Source organism: Melopsittacus undulatus, chromosome 6 (genome assembly GCF_012275295.1).
Source record: "Melopsittacus undulatus isolate bMelUnd1 chromosome 6, bMelUnd1.mat.Z, whole genome shotgun sequence".
NCBI lineage: Eukaryota > Metazoa > Chordata > Aves > Psittaciformes > Psittaculidae > Melopsittacus > Melopsittacus undulatus.
The window spans coordinates 36,436,533-36,464,234 of NC_047532.1; the positions used below are offsets into that span (position 1 = coordinate 36,436,533).

The 27,702-nt window shown below is 40.6% G+C and overlaps 1 protein-coding gene across 2 annotated transcripts in view; it reads left to right on the forward strand.

Moving 5' to 3' along the window:
- Positions 1 to 13,771: 13,771 nt before the first annotated feature.
- Positions 13,772 to 27,702, forward strand: part of ARHGEF26 (Rho guanine nucleotide exchange factor 26) — a 59,077-nt gene continuing 45,146 nt past the window's right edge. For both annotated transcript variants that reach the window (XM_005141997.3, XM_031042706.2), the window contains exons 1-4: positions 13,772 to 15,252; positions 16,793 to 16,832; positions 18,812 to 18,957; positions 24,587 to 24,643. In XM_005141997.3, the coding sequence (XP_005142054.2) occupies positions 14,212 to 15,252; positions 16,793 to 16,832; positions 18,812 to 18,957; positions 24,587 to 24,643 (1,284 nt within the window). In that variant the 5' untranslated portion in view covers positions 13,772 to 14,211. The remainder of the gene's footprint in view (positions 15,253 to 16,792; positions 16,833 to 18,811; positions 18,958 to 24,586; positions 24,644 to 27,702) is intronic.

Here is a 27,702-nt window from a genome sequence, read left to right on the forward strand (position 1 = left end):
GCTATTTGGTCTGCCATTTCAGCACTGGGTGCATTTTCTGTCAGGAGCAGCGTAGTGACACCCATCATTGTCCTTGTCCCTGTCCCTGTCTGCATACCTTCCTCTTTCTCCCTTTTCTCTAGAGAAAAATATATGTGCATTATACATATAAACATATATAGTAATGTGTCTAAAATGCCCCAATAATTCATCAATATGTAGAATAAAAGCAGGGTTTAAATATTCATCCCAAAATAATGCATCTGTCTTTTCTGTTTCTGTGATGAACGCTAGGGTACCACACCCTTCATGTGGACTGTGGCCATCTTTCCACTGAACACTGACAGAACAAGAAGAGGGAATCTGCTGTGTCGCTTGGCTCCTGCTGGCCTCCCTGAAGCATGGTGAGGGTTGCCAGCAAGATCCTAGAGGCATATATTATCAACAGAATGAAATTCCCCTTACAAGGATTGAGCCAAAGGCTCACAATTTAAAAATCTGATTTAATGTTCTTAATGTATTAAGGCCATACTTTTATTGTGCTTTTCTCTAAGTTGTACTTTATTAAAAAAGGTGAATGATAAGATTCGAGAGAGTTCAGACTGATGTTTTCAAACAGACATCATCTAGTGTAAGGAGCAGTTGTTAAAATACGGGGTTTTTATCTGAAGTAATAATCATGGATTAAATCAGTTGAGTAATTAAGAATCAGAATTAGATTGTGCAAAAGTCAGAGAAAGGTTTCTCATTATACTATAATTTAAATAAATTAAATAAAATATTCTCTGTGACAAAGGCTATTTTTGGACTTAAATTTTCGAGCAGCCCTCTTTTGTTGTAATACAGTGTACTTCTGATACATCTCTGTTTCAAAGAACAGCTTTCAAAGTGTTTGTGTCACAGAAGCTGGATCTTTATATATTTTTCCCCTGTTGGAAGTGTCTCAGTTTTTGTAGATTTAGTTTTGGATGGCCAGTTACAGTTGAGTAGTTAAGTCCAAGAATATTACTGTGCTTTTTATCAATGTGATTGGACTGTTCTATTAATGGTTTACTTAAAACAAAGACATATATTTGCTGTGGCGTTTGCTGGCCAACCATAGCTATCTGGAGTATTTCAAGTATTTCTAGGTTTTCACTCACAAGGATAAGAACATCTGCAGCTGCCTGTCCTTTCTAATGTCTCTTACTTCTGTCTTAAGTACTTCTCTTTGAATTCTCAGAAGATTTGGGAATCGCTTTTTAAACTTCAAGTTACTGATTAGTTGTAGCTTGACACCTGGCAGGCTGTTCTGATACATGCGAAAAGACCCTGTTGCAGGGGTCATTTTATGAGTGAAGAGGCTCCTGATGTTTTGACTAAACTGCCATCTAAGGGATCCATCCAGCTCACAGATGGCAGAAAACTGTGTGATGTACTCTAGGTCACCCTGCTCTTGCAGGTGGGTTGGACTAGATGATCTTTTGAGGTCCCTTCCAAACCTTGGGATTCTGTGATTCTGTGATTCTTGCGAAATATTGGGCTTATCATTACCAACATGGCCAAGTTAGAAAGGGCTGAGCAGACTTTCTCCCTGTACAATGCCATGGACTGTGGATGTAGCTCTGAGGAACCCGGCTGATGTTTGCCAAAGGTCCCTTGAGAGAGCATGGCTGGATTCTGCCATTGGTGGGAGCCATGTGCCTGCTGCTGGCTATCAGAGCATTGATGGTACCAGGTAAATGATAATAACCTACACAGCAGTGCTGAGTGTTGTGGAGCTGGTCTAATGTTTCTGCCTTGTCTTCAGATAGGATCTGAGTATTTCCAGTTCCTGTAACTTTTTGGCACTGAAGGATTGTAGTAATGCAAAAGATGGCTATGTCTGGCTAAGTTTCCTCATGCCCTGAGGTTCTACAGTGAACGTTATCATTAACAGAAATCAAGTTAAACAAAAACACCAAAGAGAAGGGAATCAGGGTACAGGAAGAAGGCTCATGTATTTGTTTCATTAAGGCATATGCATGTTCTGCAGAGAATTTTCATACATTTATTGGTGGTTTAGTTTGTTCTTCTGATCATTAGTTCTTCTAAAAAGTTACTTATTTTTATAACACTAAAAAAAAAGATGTTAAAAAAAAGCTGCCAGACTGTTCATGATAGTTGATTTGCATTTTGCTATTTCTCCAGATGGCCTAGGCTCTGTCTAAGCTACTGCAGGACTCCCCTCCATATCTCAGCTGACATGGTGAACTGTAATTTTTATTGTATCCTCACTGGATCCACTTAAATGTGTTTAGACCTGGCATGTATGAATTGAGCTTAAAAATTAATTCTAAAACAGTAAACTCATTCAGGAGTATTTACAAAGGAGTTTTGACAGGCTTAGCTGAACAGATCATAAAGAATTATTAGTTATACAAGTCGAGAGGTGTGGATTGTGCCATGGCTTAGACTGTAATATAAGACCAAATTCCTTTCCTGTGAGCTTTACTGTATGTTTAGTGCCAAGTCACAAGAGTCCAAAAAGGCATAGGCAAAGCAGTATACTACAGTAAAATCCACAGAAAGTATCTGGATGGAAAAACATCTTCCTTGACAAAACTGAATGTTCTCTCCTATTCAGCACATGAGAGTTCACCTCTTGCAAGCATTTATATCTAATATTCCACATCTGTAAGCTAGGTCTTAAAATAATTGCTCTTATGTAACTTAAAGTGAGATGACTAAGATGATTTATTTTGTTTATTTTGCTACTTGAAGAACTGATTAATTATGATACAGAGCAAGTGGGTATCAAGCTAAGTAAACCAGCTTGTAATAGGTTTTTCTCTTTTGTCTTAGAGAGAAAAACATATTTTGTTTCTGTCTAGCTTCTGGCTTTTATCACTAAAAATCTGAGAACATAAACCATATCATAACATTGCCTAGGAATGTTATCCATTGCTTCAGTAACTGCTTATTCAGCTAGTGAATACACTGATAATACAGCGAGGCACTTGTGAATGTTGGCCTGACAAGTGCCATCTTAAGTCAGTACTGTAGGAGAGAGTATGCCAGCAGTGTAGTATCTCTCTTCTTATTTGTCTTACTTTTTAAGACATGCAGAAACAAAAACAGGAAGCACTTTACAGTGTTTCATAGACAAACTGCACTTGAAGTTCTCTTTCTAGGTTTTCCAAGAAACGACACAAAGGTTAATTGTTTTTCTCTTGCTTTCAGGCTGTATTTTAACATATTATCAGCCACCTTATTTGCCTTTCATCACCTGAGAAACTTCGAATGAAACTGTAAATGAAGCATAAACACTTTGACATCACACATGTATTTAACAGCACAGAGCTTGCTAGGAAGAAACCATGCAAAATTTTCTGAGAGCTGCAAAGAAACATTCTTGCTGTAAGTGTGCACACCTTAATCTACTCTTAACTTCTTTCTTCTAATACCCCAGAGCATAATTCAATGTCAAAAAAACCTCTTGCAAAATGCATAATATCAGCCTGTAAAAATAAAACCCCAAAGCAAAGTAAGACCATGTACACCTATGAGCAGTGTTTTAATAGGAACGACATTTGCAGAGGTCTTGCTACCATTCAGACACCACAGAGCATTGCACCTCTGCTGTAAAACTACTGAGAATTCCTAGTCCTTGTGTTAGTTCAGAGGACTTTTTTTGGCTCTCTAAAGCCTGCTGAAAACCAGCACTGCTAGAAGTTGCTGCTCAGCTTAACGGATCATGTAAACATTCAAGGTGGTATCCCAATGCATTCAGGGCAGCTCATATTTTGTTTCTGTGGCCATCAAACAAGTGCCATGTTGGCTTCTAGTTTCAGATACTTGTAAGGCCTTTGCCAAGTCAGTGAAACTCAGCTGAGTAAGTTCTCATCCTCCGAGAAAGGCTCTCGCCTTTTAAAGCTCTTCCCAACTAGGTAAAGTATGTGGACTTGAAACTGCCTGAGCAGTCTGCTCTTTGTTAGGTCCATGCTTACACATGCTGGCCAGCCAACCTGCTGAAATAAATAAGTTTGCATGACTCCCATGCTCAGTTTTTTCAGAGTAACTTGAAAAGTATTTAAACTCTTCATTATCATTTATAAAACTGTTTATTCTCCATGGCAGATATGCTGGGCAAGTTTTCTGCTTATTTTGGGACCAGTATTGCCTCTCTGAAGGAATGCCAATTTCAAGGTCTTGATCACCTTCAGTTTGATTTAAGGGATAAAATTAGTCTCTGACTAATTTTGAAACCAACTGAAAGGCAATAAAATGTTTTGTCTCTGGGGACTTGTTTCACAGATAAAATTAACAATCTCAGCCAAATTTACTGCTTAGGCAGAGTGCATTAACTGGTCTCCTTCAGACAGAGGCCTTTTCCAAAACAGTGCTTTGTCTGTCCACTTTTTTTTTTCCCCTTCCTTTTGAATCCAGAGTTTTCTCTTTAGGGATTCTGCTCTGTTCTTGGCTCAGTGTGTGTCTCCACCCCCATCTTCTCTCTCTCTCTTTTTAGTCTTGTTGGAAGTGGTGTATGAATTCTCAGACTACTCACTCTGCTTCTAACTTGCTGTTGTTTCAGCTGAAGGTCTTTCTTTCCCACAATATTCTGATTCACAAACCCACTTTCCTTTTTGTCTTCCTCATGACTGCACCTTTCAGGTCTAGAATATCAATTGCCAGAACTACCATTTACAAACCATGCCATAAATGAGTTCATAAATTGTGCTTCTCTGATTCCCTGTGGTACTCAGATCACAGATGTGGATGCCCCATCCCTAGCAGTGTTCGAAGCCAGGTTCAATGGGTCTTTGAGTAACCTGGTCTAGTAAAAGGTGTCCTGCCCACCGCAAGGGGCTGGAACTAGATGTTCTTTCTAACTGAAACAATTTTATGATTCTGTGATTCTGTGAGTTCTGTGCTAGCACATTACCATCCTGGTCCAGCCTGACGCTCTCCCACGATTTGCTGCTGCAGGAGGAATCACAGAATCAGAGAGTACTTCTGGTACCTGTTACAGTGGGAGATGTAGTCCTAGTGAAGCCGTGCTTGGAAATAGACCCAAAACATCTGTTGCTGCTTTTATTAATCTGCACTGAGCACAGACAGTTGGAAAGGAGATCTAAAGGGACAGCTGGGGATCTCCTTTGTATAGGAGAGATACTAAGCTCTAGAAAGCTCTGGTGTTGCAAGTTTTGTGTTTCTTGTTGCTACAGTGATCTACCAGAAGTGGTATAATGACTCCTGGCAGGTCATGGGCATGTCATTTGTGTCTCCATGACTTGACAATAAACTGGGGAGAATGGTCCTTATCAGCAGAGCAAAGTGCAGTGACAGGACTCAAGCTGACCAGGCACTAAGAGAAGTACTTTCAAAAGATGCTTAAGTTGCTTAGTTAAGGCTTGTGCTTTTAACAGACGTGCTACACCTAAGTGCTGAGATGTGCTCTGGGGTTTTGTGTTCTTGCTCTATATATAGATACACACACATAAAACCATGTATAATTTGAGAATTATTTTGGTAGAACTATACAGGTTCTTGTGTGTTGCTTACCTAATCATGTTAATAGTCTCCTATCTTAATTAACATAGAGTTATTTGAGAGACATGAATGATTAAAATTATTTCAGAAGGGCTTGTTGTCTGAAGAAAAGTTGTAAATTTTTAAAATGGTGGTGTATGGAATGAGAAAATGAAAGGTTTAGCCTGGGATGAGTCTTTTTGTTCATAGGGCTCTTCGGAGCAGAAATATCATCAGCTTTGAATTTCTGTATGGTAGGTTAGGAAGTAAGTCACAGCCAAGGTGAAGGATGAAAAGAAGGACTTGCATAATATAATAGAAATTATTTTCAAATGAGAACAGTTCAGTGACTGCTAGCAAATGAGCATGAATCTGACTGGAAAGGAGACAACTTTAGAAAACTCAAGCTTAGAGAGACCATACAGCAGAATTTTGGCACACATAACAGAATAAATCCCACTAATTAAAATGTATTTGAGCTAATTAGTGGGTTCAGAGTTGAATTAGGAACACTTCTCACAGCTTGAGGAGGAAAGATAAAAGAAGGGCCAATTTTTCAAAATGTTTAGGAAAGGAACAATCTTACATATGCATGCTTTGAACAGTACATTGTACATAGCACACTGCCATGTGGAAGGAACTGGTGAAATACGATAATGGCCTCTCACTGAGCAGATCAGGGAATTCTGTCAAGCTCACAGTTATTCATGTCCAATTAGTCCTACTGCATCCAAAATCATGGTTGAAGTCAGTAATAAAACTCCCACAGTCTTTCACAGAACCAGGATCTCACCCATTATGCATGCATTGATGCATAGTTTCCACTAAAGAAACTTCAGCCAAGAAGCTAAGTGAAGCATGGAATCTGAATGTAGAAAGTACAAATGGCAAACTTGAATTTAAGGAGGAAAGGCACACTTCAGAGTTTCAGCTCATTAGAGAAAAACAGATATGAGCTTCCATGCCTCACACTTTAGGTTTCCTCATTTTCTAATTCTGTTGCTATGGCATTCATAAAATCACAGCATTTTAATGTAGCAAAGGAAAAATCTGAGACATAATTGTGGGTTAATCAGTTGTCCAGTTGCTTGAAGCTAAACCAGGTTCAGCATTTCTGAAAATCATCCCAGTTTAGGTAAGCCATTAAATAGAGTTTAGGTATCTAACCTGAGAGATTCAGGTCTGACAACTTGTGCCTCCATTTACCATAGCTGCCCCATCCACAGAGGCCATAGCACTATGTTCAGAGTGGGCTTCTGGAGTTATATGGTGTGTAGGTTCAGCAGTCAGCAGTAGGCAAGTAGAACCGCATCTCACTTGTAAGTGCAGGATGGACTGGGCAAGTCCAGCAACAGAGAGGCTGGAGAGTCCTAGCCTGCCAGGGGCTCCCTTCTCCTCTGACTGCAAAGAATCACAGAATGGTTTGGGTTGGAAAGGACCTTAAGATCATCAAGTTACAACACTCCTGCTATGGGCAGGGACACCTCACACTAAACAGTGTCACCCAAGGCTCTGTCCAACCTGGCCTTGAACACTGCCAGGGATGGAGCATGTATCACTTGTTTGGGCAGCCTGTTCCAGTTCCTCACCACTCTCACAGTAAAGAACTTCTTCCTTATATCTAATCTAAACTTCCCCTGTTTCAGTTGAAAGCCATTCCCCCTTGTCCTATCACTACAGTCCCTAACAAGAGTCCCTCTCCAGCACCCTTGTGGGCCTCCTTCAGATGGTGGAAGGCTGCTATGAGGTCTCCATGCAGCCTTCTCTTCTCCAGGCTGAACAGTCCCAACTTTCTCAGTCTGTCTTCATACAGGAGGTGCTCAAGCTGCCATCCTCTTGACCCTCCTCTGGTCTTGCTCCAGCAGCTCCAGAATTTTTTATCTATCATTAAGGAAGCACATAAAAACCACAGTGGTTCTCCTTTTTTTTATTTCTGTATGAGCAGCATGTGCATTCCTGAACCCTCCTGCACCCCCAAACAAAAAAACCCAAGAAACCAACAAAACACAACCACCACAACAAAGAAAACTAAACAACACACACACACAAAACCCACAACAAAATAAATGTAGAGTCAGAAGCTGTTCTTTGGAGACATACCCACAGTAATGATCCTCTTCCTCCTGTCACTTGTTCAGGCACTTTCTGTGCAACATGCAGACAAAGAAAGAATAAAGAACAAACAGACATAGAAAATAGCAACCTTTAGCTGCAAAGATGTGGTTTTGCAGCTCTCCAGCTTCCTTTAGTTTCTAATAGCAACCACAGAATGTCTTCAGCTATGAGAAGCAATGTTTCAGTCCTTTTGTTAGTAAATGTTTGAAGTACCTTATCTTCCTGCTAAACTTTAAATAGCAACATCTTATGAACTATATTAACCAATTAAAAGCATTTATACCTACGTTGTCAGAGACTTTTCTTAACTTTTCTTATAGAATGGATGTTGTTAGAATTACTGAGGTGAAATTCATTGTCAGAATTGCAAACATGTAAATGCAGTCCTAAAACTGGAAAAACAAGGCATATAAATACATTAGAGATGAAGGGTCACAGTTTTCAGTTTCACGATTCTCCTTTAAAACTCAGATTCATTATACATTCCCTGCACCAAAATTAGAAATAAATGGGACTTTCAGAAAGTTTGGTAACCTTTTACAGAACTTTCCTGCTTTAACAATAGACAGGCTTAATCCTGATGGACCTAATTATCAACATAGTGTGATAATTATCAATATTTAGTGTGAGGTGTCCTTGCCCATGTCAGGGGGATAGGAACTAGATGATCTTAAGGTCCTTTCCAACCTTAACCGTTCTATGATTCTATGAACATGGAGGTCCACGGGAGTTTTACTAGTCAAAGTATTATAAATATAAAATTTGTTAGAAAATAAAAAGTAACAGCAAAGAAGGACATATAATTTAAGCCAAGGCAGGAAATGGGTTTTTCATAAAAATTCGAAATACACACACACAAAATTTGGTTAAGATACTGAAGTCTCAAAAACTTCCTGTTGGAAAATTCCTAAGCACCATTACAAGAATCAAAGAGGTGGCAGTACCTCAATCATCAGTCATGTCTCTCAGGGTCCTCATTCTTTCTTACTTTTTTTCTGCCATTCTGTTCCAAGCTACATCCCAGTTTAACAGTTAAAATTTAGCTAAGCATTATTCAGAGCAAAATCTCTCACAGTCTACAGCTGTATAGAAAAGAAAGGGAGAGGGAGAAGCTAGGTAGGCACTGCGCTTTCTGTGTGGCATGTGTGTAAGTGCATAGAGATTGCCTCTGTTGCTGGAGTAACAAGTGTCCTCCTCAGTAAAAATCTGGTGCTCTCACTGGCAAGAAACTCCGCTCCCTTTCAGTTTGCATCTTTGCTGGAATGCAGAAATCAGTAACAGAAGTTTTTCACCAGTGGTCTGGCTCTGTCACACTTGTATCTCATCTTTTCTTCAGTTTGTGGTGACTTCTGTCACTTCTGTTGTTGTGGTAGGGTTTTGTGAGACAGTAAGAGTCTTATTCCTTTATGCATGCTAATTATGAGCTGGAGACTTGTTCATAACTTGGAGACTAATCTTCTGGGAACTTCTGGCTCTTTTTCAGCTGACTGTAAACAGGCTGCCCAAACTCATGAAGAGTATGAAGAGCTTAAAAAGGATGTTATTTATATTAATCATAGAATCATAGAATGATTAGGGTTGGAAAGGATCTTAAAATCATCTAGTTCCAGCCCCCCTGACATGAGCAGGAGCGTCTTATATTTCATAGCTGCCAGTTAATGCAGATGGGACATACAGGTGATTTAATTGCATATTAAACAACAGCTAAGCACTTTCTTGGAGCTATTTCATCCCCTTCACCACTGTTTGTAGGCACAGAAGAGACAGATGCTGCTGAAAACGCCAATTGCAAGAGGCTGCCTGCAGCAAAAGAGTTGAGGACCCCAAACAGCAGAAAGGCTCACCTTCAGGGTCATGGCTGGTTTGGGACCCAGTTTTGGGAAGGGTTTCCAGATTAATGCAACCCACATCACATGCATGGGAACTCTTTCTGCTGCAGTTTCCACTACCACAGGTTCTTGCTTACCCCACCCTAAAACCAAGTGGAAGGTAAAGAGAACTGATAAGTGTACAGATTGTATGGATTACACATCACTGATACAGCAAACAGACTTAATCAGATTATTTAAAACCACCAAATTACAGGTGCTTTCTGTACATCTTCAGGTACTTGCAAGGCTGAAAAGCTGTACCCCTGCACACACCAGAGAGAGGGAGAGCCCTGAGCTTGATGATAGAATTTAAATGGTTTTGAAATGAAACATACAAAGTGTCCTGGTATTTTTTTTTTGTTCCTTTTGTTTGCCAGAAAGCACAGCCCCAGCTCTTGAGTTTTTACAGATCTCCTGTAAGTTACTGCATGATCATTTTAATTTGATTTTTACATTACAATCTTAGAAAAATGCATATACTGAAACTTGTAACCTTTCCATAGCTATGTTTTATCTTATTATGACTTGTTAGCTTGTTATCCTGGGAGAATCTCTCACCTGTATCTGAGTGACAAGATACAATTCTGCTGTACTGAATTGGAAAGAAGAAAATAGTATAGTTAATATACACAAAAAGTGTAGCGTACTATACTGATTACACTGCTATATATTAAAAATTATTCTACAGGACACATACAGGGAGCACTGCATTTGGGACTGTGAAACATATTGATTCATAAACCCAGAATCCAACTAATGCATTCTCTCTCAAATTTTACAGGGAGGATTTTGATTGGCTCTTGATTTGGGGGGGGGGGGGGGGGGGGAGGGAAAGATGAACAGTCCTCCATCTTCCTTGGCAGATTTTCAGGGAATAACAAAATTCACCATTGAAAATGCCTGTACATGTTTTCTAATCTGTATTTGTCTCCTATTGGTTGTGATAATCATGGTCTTCTGGATATCACAGAATGCTGGGTAGCAAGCAGGTACAGAAATGCTTTCTGGTTTGGTGCACATTCATAATGCCAGCTTTTAGTTGTTTTGCACTAGCTCAAAAATGGTGAACTGGTGTAAAATGCTCACTAGTGAACATTCATGGTCATTAACTGGATTAACCTGTTTGCTGTGACGACATGGCTCGAAAGCTTTGCTGGCAGGTTTCTTCCCTCTATATCCTGGGCTGTGTCAGGGGCCAGGTTTTACCTTTGGCAAGCAACTGCACTTTATCTGTAACGGGGCCCAGGGAAGGATGCTCTCCCTGCTGGTACTTAGTTCATTTCAGGTTTTTTCACTTTTAGAAAAGTACCTCAGTGGTCTTACACCAAGACCTTGCTTTGTACAAGGCGTTAATACCTATGTTTAAATTTCCTTATTCTCTTAAATTATGTAGTTGATTTTACTTTTCTCATGATAGCAATTTTATTGTAAGGGTTTTATTTCCTTTTTACTTTGTACAAACTCAAACACTGAGGTGGCTCTTAAGAAACCAAAATTATTCTTGCATCATAGTAAGTATGTGTAAGAGAATAATCTTGTAAAAGCTGATTGTCTCAGTTATTAACAATTAGGATTTATGAGTTAAGCAATATGTTATATCCAATTCCTTGGGAATTTAATGTGGAAAGTGGAGAGATAATTTTAGAAATACTCCCATGTGTGAATTTTCCTTATAATTAATGCCTGAGGCTGTGAAACCCTAGGTGACAACTGAACTAGCATTTTAGGCTATGCTTGTGGCTTCTCCTTGTATGCTTTCCTATTTGAAGCTGGTGTGGCAATCTGTCTCATTTGTGAGACATAAGAACTTGTCAAATTTTACTTTCACTGTGCTTTGCTTAGTTTTATTCTTTGTACTATGTGTGTTTTTCCAGGATTCCTCTGGGAGAAGAATTAAGACATTTGAACTTCATGTGCACATACATGTGGCTGGCTCTTTCGCTTTCTGATTTTTTTTTTTGATTGTTTACTACCTACTAAACAGGCTTAGTCTAAGCAGTTTTTAATATCTTAAAAAAACACTTTTAATCTATTTTTTCTGGTTCACTGATATATGAACTCTTGCAAGTCTGGAGGGAACAATTAAAAATCTAACAATTTTTTTAGTCAGGAGCTTAACCGTGAGCCCATATTTAAATAAGCAAGTTATTTTTTTGAACTTGAGGTGTAAAATTTGAACTCTTGAAGTTAAGCACATGTTGATGCACCAGAGTGAATTACAGCCCATGTGAGGCTACCCTGGCCCTGTCCCCTGTGGTTCCATACTCAGGCATGTTTGGGGGGGATCACTTAGATAACCTTGGCAATGCCATTTGCCAGCAAGTCTGACAATAGCCCTTATCTTTACATCTCCCCCCTTCTCTAATTAAATTATTTTCTTGTAACAAACACGATCGTCACCTCAGCTTTTAAATTTCCTAAGTATCAGTTCAAGATTTGGCATCTGCCAGGTACAAATGCAGTGAGGTTTCTTGGTTAAATACACTCTCAGGGTAACAAACCACCCTGCTGCTTCTGCCAACCACAACGACTTGAATAGTTTCTTAAATCCATGTGCTGCTTCTACCCTGAGGACAGAGCTCTCATTGCACATTCAGAAACCACCCATCTCACATGCATAGTGCAGGACTAGCTTTGCACCCCCCAAAACTCTCTCCTGCAACCCCATCTGGTCTCCAGCCCTAAAGGAGAGCCCTTCAGGCAGCTGCTGGGTGGCAGGCTCTGCCATACTGTGTTACTGGCCTAGTCTCTACATCAAACCTTTTTGTATAATTGTTAGCAGAAGTCTGTGGAGAAATCAGGGTTGTATCTTGCAGGGAATGAAAGCAGACTGCTTTCGAAGTCTCAGCCAGGTGTGAGGAAACATGTTCAGCCTAACAAAGGTTTTTGCTGCTCCCAGCTGCTCAGCCATTTCCTAAAAGTCTCTCAGATGTAAACGACCCGAATGTTTCACCACTAATTCAGGTGGCAGAAAACTTGAGGATGAAGGCTAAGATTAAAGGAATAGGTACCTGCCACATGTCCTTTGGTGTCTTATTGTCCCATCTCCAAGCCTCTGGATTGCAGTGTCCTAGATTGTGAATGTCAAGCCTGGACTGAGCATCTTCAGGTATTCGAGGTGTTCCTGTTCTACTGATCTGGATCAGATACATTACATGGGAACAGAAATCACACCTAGAAGTGATCTGTCATGCACTTAAGGGAAGCTGAAAATAATTATGTTTTATGATTCAGTACTAGGAAAGCATTCTAAGTTTTATTTTACATTCATACCCAATGTGACATTTAATAGTGGAGCTAAATAATTACCCATGCTTAACATTCCACATAATGTGACAAGATGGCTTTTTAAAACAGGGATCATTTTTTTTTTCAACAGAAGTACACACAGGTTTTGACTGTGGACAGGAAGATAGTGGAACAAGGCCATGTTGTCACTGTTACTAGACGTGTAGTTAGACCAGAAGTGTTTGGGCCCATGCTGCAAGGCTCTCTCCTCCTGGCAGTGGTGGCCTTGGCTGGGCTGCTGGAGCTGGGCAGAAGACAGCAGAAAGCAGAAACCCCCCACGCCGGCGCCTAAATGTGAGGCATGCATTTTGTTTTGCTTTTTAAAACCTGCTGTTATCTTTTTATCCATGTTTAAGCTATGTGATGTACCAGTTACAGTTAAGTTTTAATGTTTTTACAGACACATGCTTATGTCCTGTTCTCTTACTGAAAAGCTACTCCTCCCAGCTTTTCCCCAGTGCTTCTTTAGCAGTGAGCCAGCTCCAGCTGGCCAAGTCCAACGCTTTCTCTCATTAATGAGCAAGCACAGGAGCAGCAAGAATGTGCCAGCCTCTGCTCAGGTTGGCACACGGGGATCAGATGGCTGCACAAGGGCATCTGTCAAGTATAAAATCAAACATTTTCCCTGTGTGGAGGTACTTGTGCATTCCTCCAGTGAGAAGCCCAGCCGGGGCTGTCCTTATAGGTTGGAGAGGGGCTTTGTACACTGCAGGCTGGTGTGCTTCTCCATTCACCAGAACTGGTCTCATTGCTGCTCCTGCCCGTGCTGCACCTGAGTGTACGGTAACGCTGTGGTAAACTACTTTAGCTGTTGGTGAGGTGTGACGCTAGTTACTGCTGCCGGGCCCGGGCTCCTCCGAGACCGCGCTGCGCTGCCAGCCGCGCCTTAAGCGCTTTGCCGGGGTTACGGTTCACTAAGGCCCAGACAAGCTCCAGCTAGAGGCCGATCGCTCCTGCCGCCGTTACCTGCACGTCCCGGAGCTGGCCCGCGCTTTACAGGCAGGGGAGGAGCCCGGCGGCGGGGCCGGGCTGGGCCGTGGAGGGCCAGCCGGGCACAGCGCAGCTGTAACTGCAGCCACAGGGCTGATGGCCGGCGACGGAAAGGCCGCGCGTCGCAGGTGGGGCGGGGAGGTGGCCGTGTCCACCCGCCCCCGGGGGGCGCTGCCATGAGGTGAGGCCGTGGGCGGGCGGGCAGACCGTGAACGGGCCCTCCCCTGCCCGGCGGCTCAGCGCGGGCTACTCGCGCTGGGATCAGCGTCTGTCGGCGGGAAGCTCTGCGTGAGTACGATTCGGGGGTGTCGCTGCCCCTCCCCTCCCCCACGGCCCGGCGCCCGCCGCGCCGGCGGGGCTGCCGCGGCCTGAGGAGAGGTGCCGCTTGCTTCTCCTTCGTCGAACTGCAGGGAGCAGTGGTGGCGGGCGGGAGGTGCTGCCGCCGCCCGGAGGTCGCGGCGGCCCGAAGGAACGGACGATGGATGGGGAAGGCGAGGCGGATCTCTCAAGCGACAAGGCGGCGCCGCTGTGGAAAAGGAGGTCGACCCCCCGGCCGCAGTCCCGTGCCTGGACCAAGACCCGGCCCCAGTCGTACCAGAGCCCCAACGGGGTGCTTTTCACCGACTTTCCCGTGGAGGACAGGTGCACCTTCACCATAACTCAGCCTTCCGGCACCGTCGGTACCTGCCCAGGCAGCAGAGCGTTCCGGAGGAGCCCCTTGTTTTTCAGCTCCAGCATGGGATCGGTGTCCAACGGGACAGTGCGGCCTCCAGCCCGTCAAGTGGTCTCCCCTGAGCGGTCCTCCCAGGTGCTCTCTATGGTCCCGAACAGTTCTGTCGGTGTTACTGCCAACGGCACCATTACCTCACCGGGAAGCCAGCTGGGTCGGCCCCTCAAGATTTCCAGTCAGTCAGCACTTTCACCACAGCGAGAGAGGATTGTTTTCACGGGCAGCCCTCAGCTCTCACCTACTGGAAACACGCCTTCCCCCAGTAACAGCAAAGCGGCAGCGCTGCCCTTGCAATGCAGCCGGGTTTCCAAAATACCAGAGCAAGGGCCGCCGGTTTCCCAGGCGATTTCCCCAGAGCAAGGGGTCCCTCCTCAGAGGCCGGCATCCCCTCGGGACCAGCCTGCCATCCTGAGCACCAACAGCCCCGCCGCTCTCAAAGTGGGCACGCAGCAGATCATTCCCAAGAGTTTGGCTTCCGAAATAAAGGTAACGAGTAAAGCCAATAGCCAGAATGTGGACATGAGCAAGAGAGTGCTGAAGGTCCGCAGCATGGTGGAGAGCCTCAGCGTGCCTTTGGTTGCCGACGCTGAGGAAGAGACTGAGGGCTACTTGGAGAGTCCAGGGACCCTGCGTCGAGGCCTGAGGTCAACATCCTACCGCAGAGCGGTGGTAAGCGGTGTGGACTTCGACAGCTCTAATAATTTTAAGAAAAAGAACAGAATGTCCCAGCCCATACTTAAAGCAGTTGTTGAAGATAAAGAGAAATTTTCGAGCCTGGGGAGGATAAAGGTAAGTTGTGTTGATCAGTGGCATGGGGATTCGAGTGGTGTAGGCTACACTGGGGTGTAATTTGCAGTCTCTCTTGTGTGTAAATGGTGGAGGGGGTTCAGTTTTCTTTTTGCTACCACCGAACTTTATATGGAGGAGTCTCACAGGTCATTTCCAAGTGTTGCTTTCAAAGTAAAGTGGCAGAGGCTTCAGGGACATGATACTGTGGAAATCTGGGCAGTTCCGAACTATGTTAATGACAGCCTCATGCTGCATTTCTTGCTGGATTCCCCAGCATATCGAGTTGTTTTTTTTTTCACAATCAAGGTGATGTTTTAAAACCTGTTTTCCAGAAAGTAATAATAAAACCTGAAAAAACCCACAATGTAATAGAGACACAATAAAGTCTGCTGAAGTAGTAGCATTCTCCTCTACTCCTCTGTCTGAGACATTACTTTTAAAATATTTTTAAAAATCAGAGTGACTTTCTTTTGGTGGAGTTTTTTTTGTTTGTTTGGTTGGTTTGGTTTTTAATTGGTAGAGACCACTTCAGGTATCTTTTTGTAGCTTTAATTTCAATCCCTGCAAGTAAAAGCTGGATGCCTGTTTATAGTTTTTGGTTGTAATCCCTTAGGAGTAGCAGATCTATATTGAATGTTAGTATTTTAAAATTGTAAAGACTTCCTGATAATCTTTTTACTTGAACATACAATATAGTAATCTTATATTCCTTCTTTTTAAATATAATTTGTTACTTTAAAAATGTATTGGTTGCGTTCTGCACAGTTTGGAATTGTGTAATAAAGTACTCCAGGCTGAGGGCTAATGCTGTAGCTATTGAAATAATGATCAGCTCTATGAAAATTTTCAGGGAAATTAAAAATTATTGTTTGTGAAAATGCCACAAGTGGTAGAATAGTAATTGATTAAATCGTGAACTCCTGCAGCATAGGGAGGTGTGGTTTGTTTTGGCTTGATAGCAGATTTATAACAGTAAACTGTATTTAAAATAGGAGGACATGATGTTGTCCTGTCCTTACACCCTAAACTCTTTTTGCTGATAGTATTTTTTTTAAATAGACCTCTTAGACCATAAGACTTGTTGCACCAAAAGAGCTGTTTTATTTCAGGGGTTTCTTTAGTCTTACCATTAGTCTACAGAATATTTGATGTGGCTGTTGTTTGTAGAGTGTGTGGAAAGTGGCAGCTGCTCAGTCCTGCACCTTGTGTCCTTGTAGAAAGGCCCAGTGACAGTGGACAAGTTGAGAGTTCACTGAACTCTTGTAAAGCTAGTAGTATGCTATGCTTTTGAAACGTAGGAAAATGAAGCATGTGTGACAAATACGTATAAAGAGCGCACAAGAGAAGGAAAACGGAGCAGCTTTTCACCTTCTGTGTGGAAACATTTTCATGAAAAGGTGTCCAACATCAGAAGTTTATAGATTAGGGTCTGTCAATTTGGTGCCTAAGTATCAAATAAAACAGAAGCTCTTGTTACTGTTGGTTATTTTTGCTTTCTTCTTTTAATGTGTATTTGTCTCTTTCTTGTTACAATCATCAGAAGAAAGTGCTGAAAGGACAAGGGACATTCGATGGAGAAGGTAAGTCCTTTTCTGTACAGACTTGATATTTCTCTTGTGACTGAGCGTATTGAACTTCAGGATCTTTTGCACACTTTCACGTGTAGTCAAAGGCTAAGTTCCTTGCTTTACAGTAAACTGGCTAGAATATGGAACTATAACTTTTTTCCTAGACATACTTTAGAGACTAATTAAAAGAATACAGAATGACAGGCTAAAAACTGGGGTTTAGAGGCTTCTTTTCAATTCAAACGCCTATCCCTCCTGGAAGATAAGCTGACCAATGTGTCCATTTCAGCTCTGACAGTTCTTCAGAATTACATGGATGAGGCTTATTTCTCCATTTGGCACTGCCTTCCTGCCTGTACCTGGTGACTCTTCCCAGGTGCAAGATGTAACTTTTGTGCATCAGCTAATGGGTTTGGGGTAAACACCTGCAGCAAATGCCTGAATTGTTGCTCCCTGAGTTTGTGGTTCATGCAGCTATTTCACTCTTTTCCTTGTAAAGCAAGGGTGCTGAGGTGAATTCTTTTACTTAGTAATACTCTTATTGCTACAAGTTTCAAGTTTGTCAGAAGAATGTTGTCCCTGTATTTGCTTTTTGATGTTACTTGTTAGTTCCAGGCTTTGCCAAGTTTGCTGCTTTTCCCAGTATTTTGACAAGAAAAAAATTCTTTCCTGGCTATGAGTCCATGGCAGTTTCATTGTAACAACTGCTACTTTCTTGGCTTTTATTTGCAAGATGCCTCCTTAAGGTCATCTCAGCTGCTGTGTTACCTTCCTTTTCTTCTTGTTCCTATTTTCAAAACATTCCACTTTATCCTGTCTGCATCATCCTACCTTACTTTCAGCTTTCTAATGCTATCTCCTGATGATGCTTTTAGATTATCTTCCAGTGGTTCCCTTCAATCTTGGACTGATCCCAACTAATAACTTTATCTGTAATGCCTCTCAGAATTCAGTTGCTGAACACAATTTCCTGACTTAAAAGTGTATAAACTATACAGACACATTCCAAAGAACAAATACAAAAGGCCAGACCTTGTGTAATACTCAGCCACAGCTATATGGTCCGAGCAGGTGAAACAGATCCAGCCAGCTTGGTGTAAGACAAGACCTCAGGAGTTGCAGCTGTGCATGGAGCAGCTACACGTTTTGCTTCTTTCCCCTTTCTTTTGTAGGGGAAGATTAGCTATTGTCCAAATCCTGGCCTGTCTCTGAACTACTGTTTAGAGTTTGCTTTCTTAGCACTTAATCTGTCTTTGTTATTTTGGCCTCAAATTTCTCCGTCCTTTTCTGACTGCTGTTAAAAAGGGTGTGTGGTAAGGAGGTTGGGAAATGGAAAGGGTATGCTCCACACCTGCATTTTTTTGCCATTGATATTACTGAATTAATATTAATTAATACTGAATAATTACTGAATTAATACTGAAATACATATTAATATATTTTGTCTCAAGGTTCATAGGTCTCCTGCTTATCCAAGCAAGCTTGGAAGTTTCTGTTTGGAATAACTTGACCTCATATTGCTGAAATTTGGATCATTACCTTCTTAAGTGAAATGCAAAGATGGTAATTTAAAGCTGACAAAGTTGTTATGGATAGTGGATTTACAATGGTCTGATAAATTAAAATAGCTAGACCTCCAGATTAGTGACTCTACTGACACACTTGTTCCATTTTTAATTGCTGGCTAATTATGAAACATTGTGCAGCAAACCAAGGAAGAAAAAATTGTTTTCTGCTTTTTCTTGACAAAGGATGCATCTGTTCTTTAATTCAGTCAGTGTGGATCTTTTTGGTAGCGGTACAGTGATCCATTGTTACTGTGCTGCACCATTGTCCATCCTAAATAAGATGCTATCTTTGTCTTGTGGAGTTTGTGAACAGCGCATTGACATTTTGGTTTCTTTCATTGTTTAGATGTTCACTTACAGTTTTTATGAAAACAACCAAGCTAACATTCTAGCAATTAATGACATATTGTTCTTGTTTTATAGAAGATGCTGTATTATATCAGAACTATAAAGAAAAAGCTTTGGACATAGATTCCGATGAAGACTCTGAGCCCCGAGAGCAGAAATCAGATGAAAAGGTTGTTTTTCACTGTAAGCCCCTGAGATCAACATGGAGTCAACTGTCCATTGTAAGTATTTGATCATCACGTAGCCAGACAAAGACAGAGTATCTAAGAATCTGTTGAAGCAAGTCTCTTTACTTGCTACTTGAGTTTTTGGATGAAGTTTGTCACCTTCTTTTCTCTTCCAAAATATAAAATGTCTCTGAATATTTTTTTTTCCCCAACAACCTTATAACTATTGAGATATTACTAATCCAAATACAGAGGTCTCAATTTAGCTTTTGTCTAGGTTTTATATAAGGTAACTCCAACAGCTTAAGAAAAGCATAAATCCTGTTTAACAGTCAGTGCTAGTAGGTATAGACTGATGCTCCTGCCAGAATCAGTTTCTCTGGTTACCTGACACCTCCCTTTTTCTAGTATAGGTGTTTGTAGGTTCCTGTAGCCACACCACAGACTGGTTGGAGTATGTGATTAAAATTAGCAAGAAAAAAACTTCGGTATCATTTTAAGATTAAATTAAATACAACTTTGAAGTGTAAAGGACTTAATATTTGTACACTTTTAAGGTGCTTGATTTTTTTTTTGCTTGTTGTTGTTGTTTTTGTGGGTTTTTTTTTGTCCAGCAGAGTTTAAAAAGAAAAGGTATGTCTCTTGTTTACACACAATTACAAATGTGGCAGTGTTGGCCATACTGCTGCAGGTCCTTAGGAGAGTTATGGTTCACAGGCATGCATGGTGCTGCATCTGGCTGTTCTGAATGACCTATGGTCAGAAAGCCCAAAAAGGCAGTTATACATCCTAACAGTGTGTGAACTCGAAGTGAAATCTGTGTCATTCCTCTGTTGTTCTTCATAGTTTGCTTTCAGTGAATTGGAGCAGTGCAGACCAGACTTTAAATGGGACTTAGTCCTGTTCCCTTTTTTTTTTTTTTTGCTAAGCTTTAGTTTTCTTTTTGTAAAAACAACATGGAAGTCCCAATCAGTTACTGGTTTTTGTTTCTGTGCAATTGAGAGAGTTAATTTTAGGGTCCTGTGTTTGGCAACGACACAACTTTACTGATTCGTTAAGGTGGGGGGGGAGTGCTTGTGTGAGTTCACTAAAAGGGTGAATTATACTAAAGAAAAGCTTCAGTTAGTTGCAAGCAAGTTTCTGCCAAATTGTTCTGAATAGCTGTAAGCCTGCTTCAAGTTGGTTTGACAGGATATATTTAAAGGAAACCATTTTAGATGGCAGTATTCTGCTAAGCAGAGTCTGTGAAGCATCTGCAGTGGATTTTTCTTAGCAGCATTGTTAAACAAAGTAGAATTTCCTATTTCAATCAGTACAGTAAACTTGCTAGCTTCCCTCCTAATAAGATGGCAAATTAATGATACTAGTTAATACTTTACAGGTTTTCATTGTATGCATGATTTTGAGATGAAAGAAACAAAAAAAAAGTCTTTGTTTCTGTGGTTAATTTTATCCTTTGATCATTTTTGTGGCCTCTGGGTGGATATCCCTAAAATGAAGCATTTGGGATTTGGGGGGGTTTTGTGTATATAATTTGTAGCATTATGTAGAACCTCATCTTTGTACTGCTGGGGTCATTTGCTATATATATATCCAATATAAATTAATTACTGAGCCTCAGCAAGATCTTCTAAGGCTATTTAGATTGTCTAGAAGAGCTCTCTTAGAGATGTTGATGATCTTTTGCAGTTTAAGATATTGAAATATGAATCCCTCTAGTTCAGTAATTATAAAGAAAATATGAGAATGTGGTTTTGAAAAGATGTGCTTAACGTTGTAAAATGTTTGCTTATAATGAAGTCAACTAGGTTGGAGTTTTTCTTCTGCCTCCTAGGCAAGCTAGCAGTTATGTTCATAGCTGAAGTATTTTGGAAGAAATGCTATTCAGTAATAACAATAATTTCAAAAACATTATGTTGTCATGAGACCAAAATAATATAAAGATCATTTCAGTAAGCGAACCTTCCTGTACCATGCTCACAGTTATATAAACCAACTTGTGTCTTTGTGATTTCTAGCACAGAAAACTTCCTCATTGTCTTTACTTGATTTACAAGGTTGAAAGTGAGAAGTATATGGGAAAAGGTAGTGCACTGTGAAAACAAAATATGGGAATCTGAATCTCATAGTATCTGGGCTTATAACTCTGAAAAAACTACTAATTGTCAATGTGTATTAAACAGTGAATGTGGAATTGTAATAGCAAGTCATCTGGAAAATGGTTTCAACATACCTTAGGAAAGAAGGAAAATACTATGTTTACGGTATTTGTTAGCAGTGACTATGCTAGGAAAGCAAGGGGAAAGTGGAGAAAGAATCCACTCTTTCTGTGGGATGTTTCTTTGGCCATATAGGCTTGACAGCTGTATGGAATTGTCAAATCCTTTGATAATAAAAGAGAGCATTTCTGTCTTCCTGCAGTGTATGCACAAATGTGAAACTAGGATTGAGCTTTTAAGGGGACATTTAAAGGTGCTATTTAAACCCTGTTCATTCCACTTTTTTCTCTTCAACCCTCTTCCTCTTTAGGTTCCTATTACAGATCAGACAGTAGTATGTAAGACCAGTTCAGCTAGCAGTATCTAAGTAGATGGTTATGTAACGAGCTACTTTATCTACTATCTCTGTTCCTTCCAACCTTCATCTATTAATTTTAAAGTTTAATTTAGGGAACATGACCAGTATTTCCAAGATGTATTCCAATAGAATCTTGCAATGTTTTTGAAGAATTTCCAGCAGATCCTAAGCAATAATACTAACTTGTGCATTATATTGAATGTGTTTACTTTCCAACAAATGCAGCATTTGGTGGGTATGGGTACTGAGTATGTGCATTATTGTGCATGCGAAGAATCACAGCAGTGGTTAGTTTGGAAGGGACCTCTTGAGTTATCTTGCCTCTGCTCAAGGAAAGCCATTTAGAACAAGTTATCCAGGACTGTGTCCAGTCAGGTCTTCACTATTTCCATAGGTAGAGACCTCACCACCTCCCTCGGCAACCTGTTGCAGAGTTTGACTATGGCATCAGACTGGTGGACTTTTAACTTTGATGTCTGGTTTTCCATGTTATTACAGTCCAGCCTGGAGAATGATACATGCTCACTTTTCATTACTACTGTCAATGCTGCCGAATTTTTACAGATATTCTTGAGATCTAGCACTGGAAACAGATATCCCATGGTCTGGGTACTGCTCATAATTGTTGAAGTGTTTAATACTAAATGGGTGTTTTAGGATTGAGTCCTCCATTTCATGCCCAGTAGGTTCCATGTATTTATGTAGCACTGCACTGAGATTTTTGCATGTTCTCTCAGCTGTTCTCTCTCTGACTGACCCAAGCTTTGGTCATCTTACGTGTTGTTTTTCTGATCATCTTTCTCTCATCTGGGACAAGCATAGGTGTGATTTTTTTCGTTAATTTAGAAATGTGCTGCAAGTTGCTTTACCAGGTTACTCAGTGTCACCTTTCCATGGTTGTCTCGTCTCTGTGGCATCAAACAAAAACTACCTTGTTTTGCTGTTGAGGAACTTCATGGCAAATCATTGTGTTAGCTCTTGTTTCTCTCCCAGTATCAAAGGGTGGATGTTCAGTTTGTTTTATGGTGCAACCTCTTAACTGTATTTCTCAAAGAATTACTTCTGGTGAATTCTCCCACTGCTGTGCCTCCTTATTCTGGAGGAACTTCTTGTACATAACCATTGAGTTAATCTGTTGTTCTGTTACCCTTTCCTCCTTATTTCCATGGTTTAATCAGTCATAATTTATTGCTGGAAAACGGTCGTCCAGTGTGATAGTAAGGTTTTAGTAGCTGTAGTGTTGGGCCTCTTCTGTTCTTCCCGGTTATGTTTTTAGCTTATATTAAGTTTTTATTTGCACAGTATCACAGATGTGATTTTTAGGCTATTTCAGCTAAAACATTTTGGACACTTCAAAAGTAGGAGTTGAATTTTCTTTCATAGAGTATGCCAAAAATAGTCTCCATATTTGGGCCTCTTTCTTTTCGAAAGTCTTGCTGTTGATTAAGAATACAAGGTTGAGCCATTTGTTTATTACTGTGTTACATTAATATGTACTTTGTATGTACACACCCATGTATGACAAAATAATGATCACGAAACACAATTACAGCTTTCTGAATAGAATACTGCAGTTGTCACACTGACCCCACAGGAAATTTGCAGTTGCTGTATTAACAGGAAGCATTGAAATATCTTGGATATGTTCATAGGTATTTCCTGTGTTGGCATATTTTTAGAAATGTCTTCCACTGCATCCAGAAAAAAAGTGATGCTGTACTTCCTAGTCAGTGCTTTAAAGCTTTCAGGTTGTTGATTGAAAGGTACCTTAAGAGTGTAGTAGAAAGGCATCTAATCAGTCCTAGCTTGGTATTCAGAAGTGTATGCTTGTGGTGAGACAGGAATCTGTAACTCTTATTCAAAAGAAAAACTGCTCAGACTCTGGAATATTTATGTTGGTTTTGTAAGTATATACATGTATGTATATACTATGGTGTGGACACAAACTAAAGCACAGCACTTTTAAATGTTGTGCCATCTTTACTCTTGAGTCTGCTCTCCAAGTTTTGGGTGCCTGGTATGCAGGAATAAAATGAGGTATAACATATCCTTTAAAATTCCAGGGAACAAGTAGAGTAAGAAGACAACACTCTTGACAATAGTACATGAGGAGCTTTTGGAGAAGACCTTAAAAAAAAGAGAGAATCTGTATGCATCTGCTAGGTCTCATGTCCCATGACATTTGCTCTGCAAATGGAGTAGTATCAGATGCATAGTGAAGTGCAGTGGATTTTCTGCCCTCCCCAGGTCCAGTGTGTTGTATGCTCATGACCCTATGGATTTGGGGTCCTATGTTCAACACTCCTCTAAGAAATGTTTGAAGTCAGTCCCTCCTTGGTGCTTTGTTTTCTGGTTTGGTTTTGAATACTTTCCTGTTAAATGGTGTAATGCATGTGATTTGCACCAGGCACAAATAAACTTCAGGGGTCTCTGATGTGGAATTTGGTAGCTGGGCGTGTGGCTTCAGGGTGTGGAAAACATGGCTATAGCTGCAGTTCCTAATGGTTGTCTGTGGAGAGCTGGGACAGACTTGTCTTGGCTGGTCTAGGCTTTAGGGTGCCAAGTGGGGGGAGGCATTGTAGGGTTAAGAATGGAAATATAGGACTTCTCCATGTCTGCTTAGAGTAAAGCTGGAGTTCCTGTGGAATAATATTTTGGCCAACACCAAAGGTGTCTACATCTTTAGGTGTATTTAACAAATGAATACACTGAGATGTGTCAGGCTGACTTGGAAAACAAACCTTGTGATGTGTCTGTCAGTCAGGAAATTATCTTGAAATAAGAAAGTAGTTTCAGTGTGTGTAAAATCCAGGGATGTTGTGCATGGTGATGGTGATTTGACCATGCATGTTCTTGCTGCAGTAGTTCTGTGTTTGTGCTGTGGGATAGTTTTTAATAAAATTATTTAGGTTTTGATAAGTCAAATCAGAGATGTTTTTGAGTCAGTTTCTTATTTCTGCTAGTTCATTACTTTCTTTCTGAAGTGAACAGATGTGTCAGCTGAATTATTAGTATGATGTTTTGATAGTCCTGTTGGGTGTTTTTTAAATCACATTTTTTCCTACAAAAGATGTTAAGAATTTTATCTTTTTATATATATTTTTAGGTGAAGAAGAATGGATTATCAGAAGCAATCAGCCAGGAAGAAAGAAAAAGACAGGAGGTACTTTTTGAAGTAACACTCTCATTTTGGTTGATTGTTTAGGGGTGCACTGTATGCCTGTTTTAATACTCTTTATTTGTTGATAAGGAGACAAGTTCACCATGCTGCTTCCTGACCTGGAGTGAAGTATCTTCTCTCCCCAGGGAAAACAAGCAAAACCTGTGTGTTTCTGATGTGCATATGTCCCTGCCATGGGTCTCCTGCCAACATCCTGTGGGTCTTGCTGGAGAAGTGGTTCCTAGATACGCTCACTCTAGCAGACATGACCTGGTTGATGGCTACTGGGCAGCAGCATTCAGTGCTGCATGCTGTGCCAGGGAAGGTGTACAATTAACCTGGTGTTCACAGCAGGTAGGAGGTGGTACATAAATTTTTAAAAGCAGTAAGGAGCAAAGAACAGCTTTTTACAATGCTCCTTAGTTGTAACTAATTCTGTGAACAGTTGTGAACAATTCTGAACATGCAAGCAGTGTATATCTGGTGTAACTAAGCTTTCTCCTTTCACACTGAAATGAAGTAGGTGCTTCCATGCTGGCAGCAGTACAGGCAACAGCAGCAATTACTGATGTAGTTACCTTATCTCTCTCTGTCTTTCTCCTTTGCTCCTTTTGTCCTCTTTAGCTTTACTCTTTCTCTTTGCTCCTTTTGTCCACTTGATCTGCTTTACCCTCCTTCCTTACTTACAGGGGCTATATCAAAATGAATGAGAGGTGTTGAAAAGAATAGCGTGACCTAGCCAGCTATATCCCTGCAGTTCTTGAGGTATGTCCTTAATAGGGAAAACAAAACCAAAACCAAGTGTTGTTTTTTTTTTTTCCTAATAGAAACATTAGCATTTCCTGCTGTGGTAATTTGTTCCAGTATCTTCATTTTGCTTCAGGACATACCTCAGTGAATATAGCCCAGTGAGACGTGACAGGTATTTTCTGTGAAGCTTATAATATAGCAAGCCTCAAATGTTAATTTAGCTGTGTGACCTACAGCTGCTGTGTTCATACCTGAAATACAGAAACATCTTGTGTTGCATGTATGGGATTTAGGCAATGGTTTGTTCATTTTGGGGTTTGGTATTTGTTTCTTCCACAGTGTTACTACATTTCCTTAGCTGTCTTCTTTTGCTTGGGGAAAAGGCAGTGCAGCAATTCAGGCTGTGTGTCCTGCTTTTGTCTCCTCCTGCTGGGAAGCTTTGAGGCATGATGCATTTATTTCAGTCATATCGTTCAGTTGCGTTTAGCCTATGTTTCCTGGTGTCATATTTACATTCCTTCAAAGAGAACAAGTTCTTTAGATGCCTTTTAAATGTGAAGTCTTCAGTGCTATCTAAAATGTTTTCAAGCCTGACAGGGTTTTTTTTTTATTTGAATATTAGAGCCCTATTCTTTCAGAGGGTGTCTAAATACTCTGAAGATGTAGTTGTACTACCAAGTTTTCCTTATGCAGTACTTCTTGAAATTGCTTGCTATCAGTTGATGTTTATCTAGTCTTTAAATTGCTTTTTACAGCCTATTAGATTATTTTTGCCACTATAACATATTGCCACTGCAGAAAAATGTTTCCTTACTACCTTGATTAAATGTCAGTGTCATACATTCATACACATACCATCTTTCACAACACATTAGTGAGATGGTTCTCTGTGCACCTTTTGTCTAAAGAATAGACAGGCTGATGTGAACTGAAATTGGTTTTGGTCTTTTGTTGTAAGCTGGGAGCTCTTAACTGTGCCATATGTATACAAACTGCAGTATGCATCTGGCCTTTTGAGAGTGTTTCCTGTCCATCAAGATTCAAGCCTCTGCTTACCTTGCTATCAGGCAAATGAACCACATAATGGTTTCAGAAGTCATTCATAAACAGTGTTAGGAAGCACCTGATAAAAAAACCACATTCAGAGGTTGGGGTGGTATAGTTACTGTATGTCAAAGTCAAGATTGTTCCTTAATCTTTTTTATTCTCCAAAATGTGTTTGGGTCGTGGTAAGATAATACTTTCTCCCTCCTCACACATTAGAAGCAAAGAATCTTTCTTTGTCTGACTTTGTTCCGAATTTGTTTAATGACTTTCTGTTACCAAACTGGGAAGATATCCATGAGAGTCCTCACTAAAAGCCCTCCAGAATAATGAATAAAATGAATAAAACCCCTCCAGAGCAATAATAGGAGAGCTTGTATATTTGCCTGTGTTAAAAAATGTCTGGGTAGAAACAAATTAGGCATAGAACTCTACAGTTGTTAGGTAAATCCTTTCTTTGTGAGCACAGCTGCCAAAGAGATACAGTGAGACTGAAGACTGGAAACATAACTGCCAGGCAGAGGCCAAAATACCCTTTTGGGGCACCTTTCTGTACATTGTTTGTTGAACAGTGGGTAGGTTTGCCATCAGAGTTTGGTTAATGTGTATGTTCTCTATAAATTCTTGAGGCTGATGGACTTGGCAGACAGTTTAACAGTGTTCTAAGCATCACCTTTGCAAACCTCGTGCAGTGGTTTTGACTCTTGAGAATAATATGTAGTATGTTGTAGCTGTTACCCAGCTGCTGCTGTATCTTTCATCAGATCCCTTCAGCTTTTTATATAGATAGTAAGATAGACTATTGGTACATACATTAAACCTCCTTTGCTTGTTTATATAATGGCCTTGCAGGTTTTCTGTGGAGTGCAGTCATGTTTGCACTGCATAAACCTTTAAGGCTTCAGCTAAAGCAATTTTTTTTTTTTTTTTGTTCTAAGAAACCCAAAACTTGTTATTTGATTATTAAGATCCCAGTTCCTTGAGGAAGACTATTTAGAAAAGCAAGAATAATTTTCAAAGCACAGCCTGGGAACAATGAGATTCAGGATACCCAAGAGAAATGGTATTTGGTTAAAAGCTTACCTTAGTAACACCAGCAGAATTCAGTAGGCTGGAACTCTAAGAAATCTTATGAACAAATGTCCCTTGGAGAATGTTTTGCATTTTTTTCCTATTATGGTTTGTCTCTTTTGGTGGTTGGAAATAGGAAGACTACCTTCAACCTGCCTATTGTCTCCCTTGCCTTTACCTGGTCAGGGAAGAGCAGG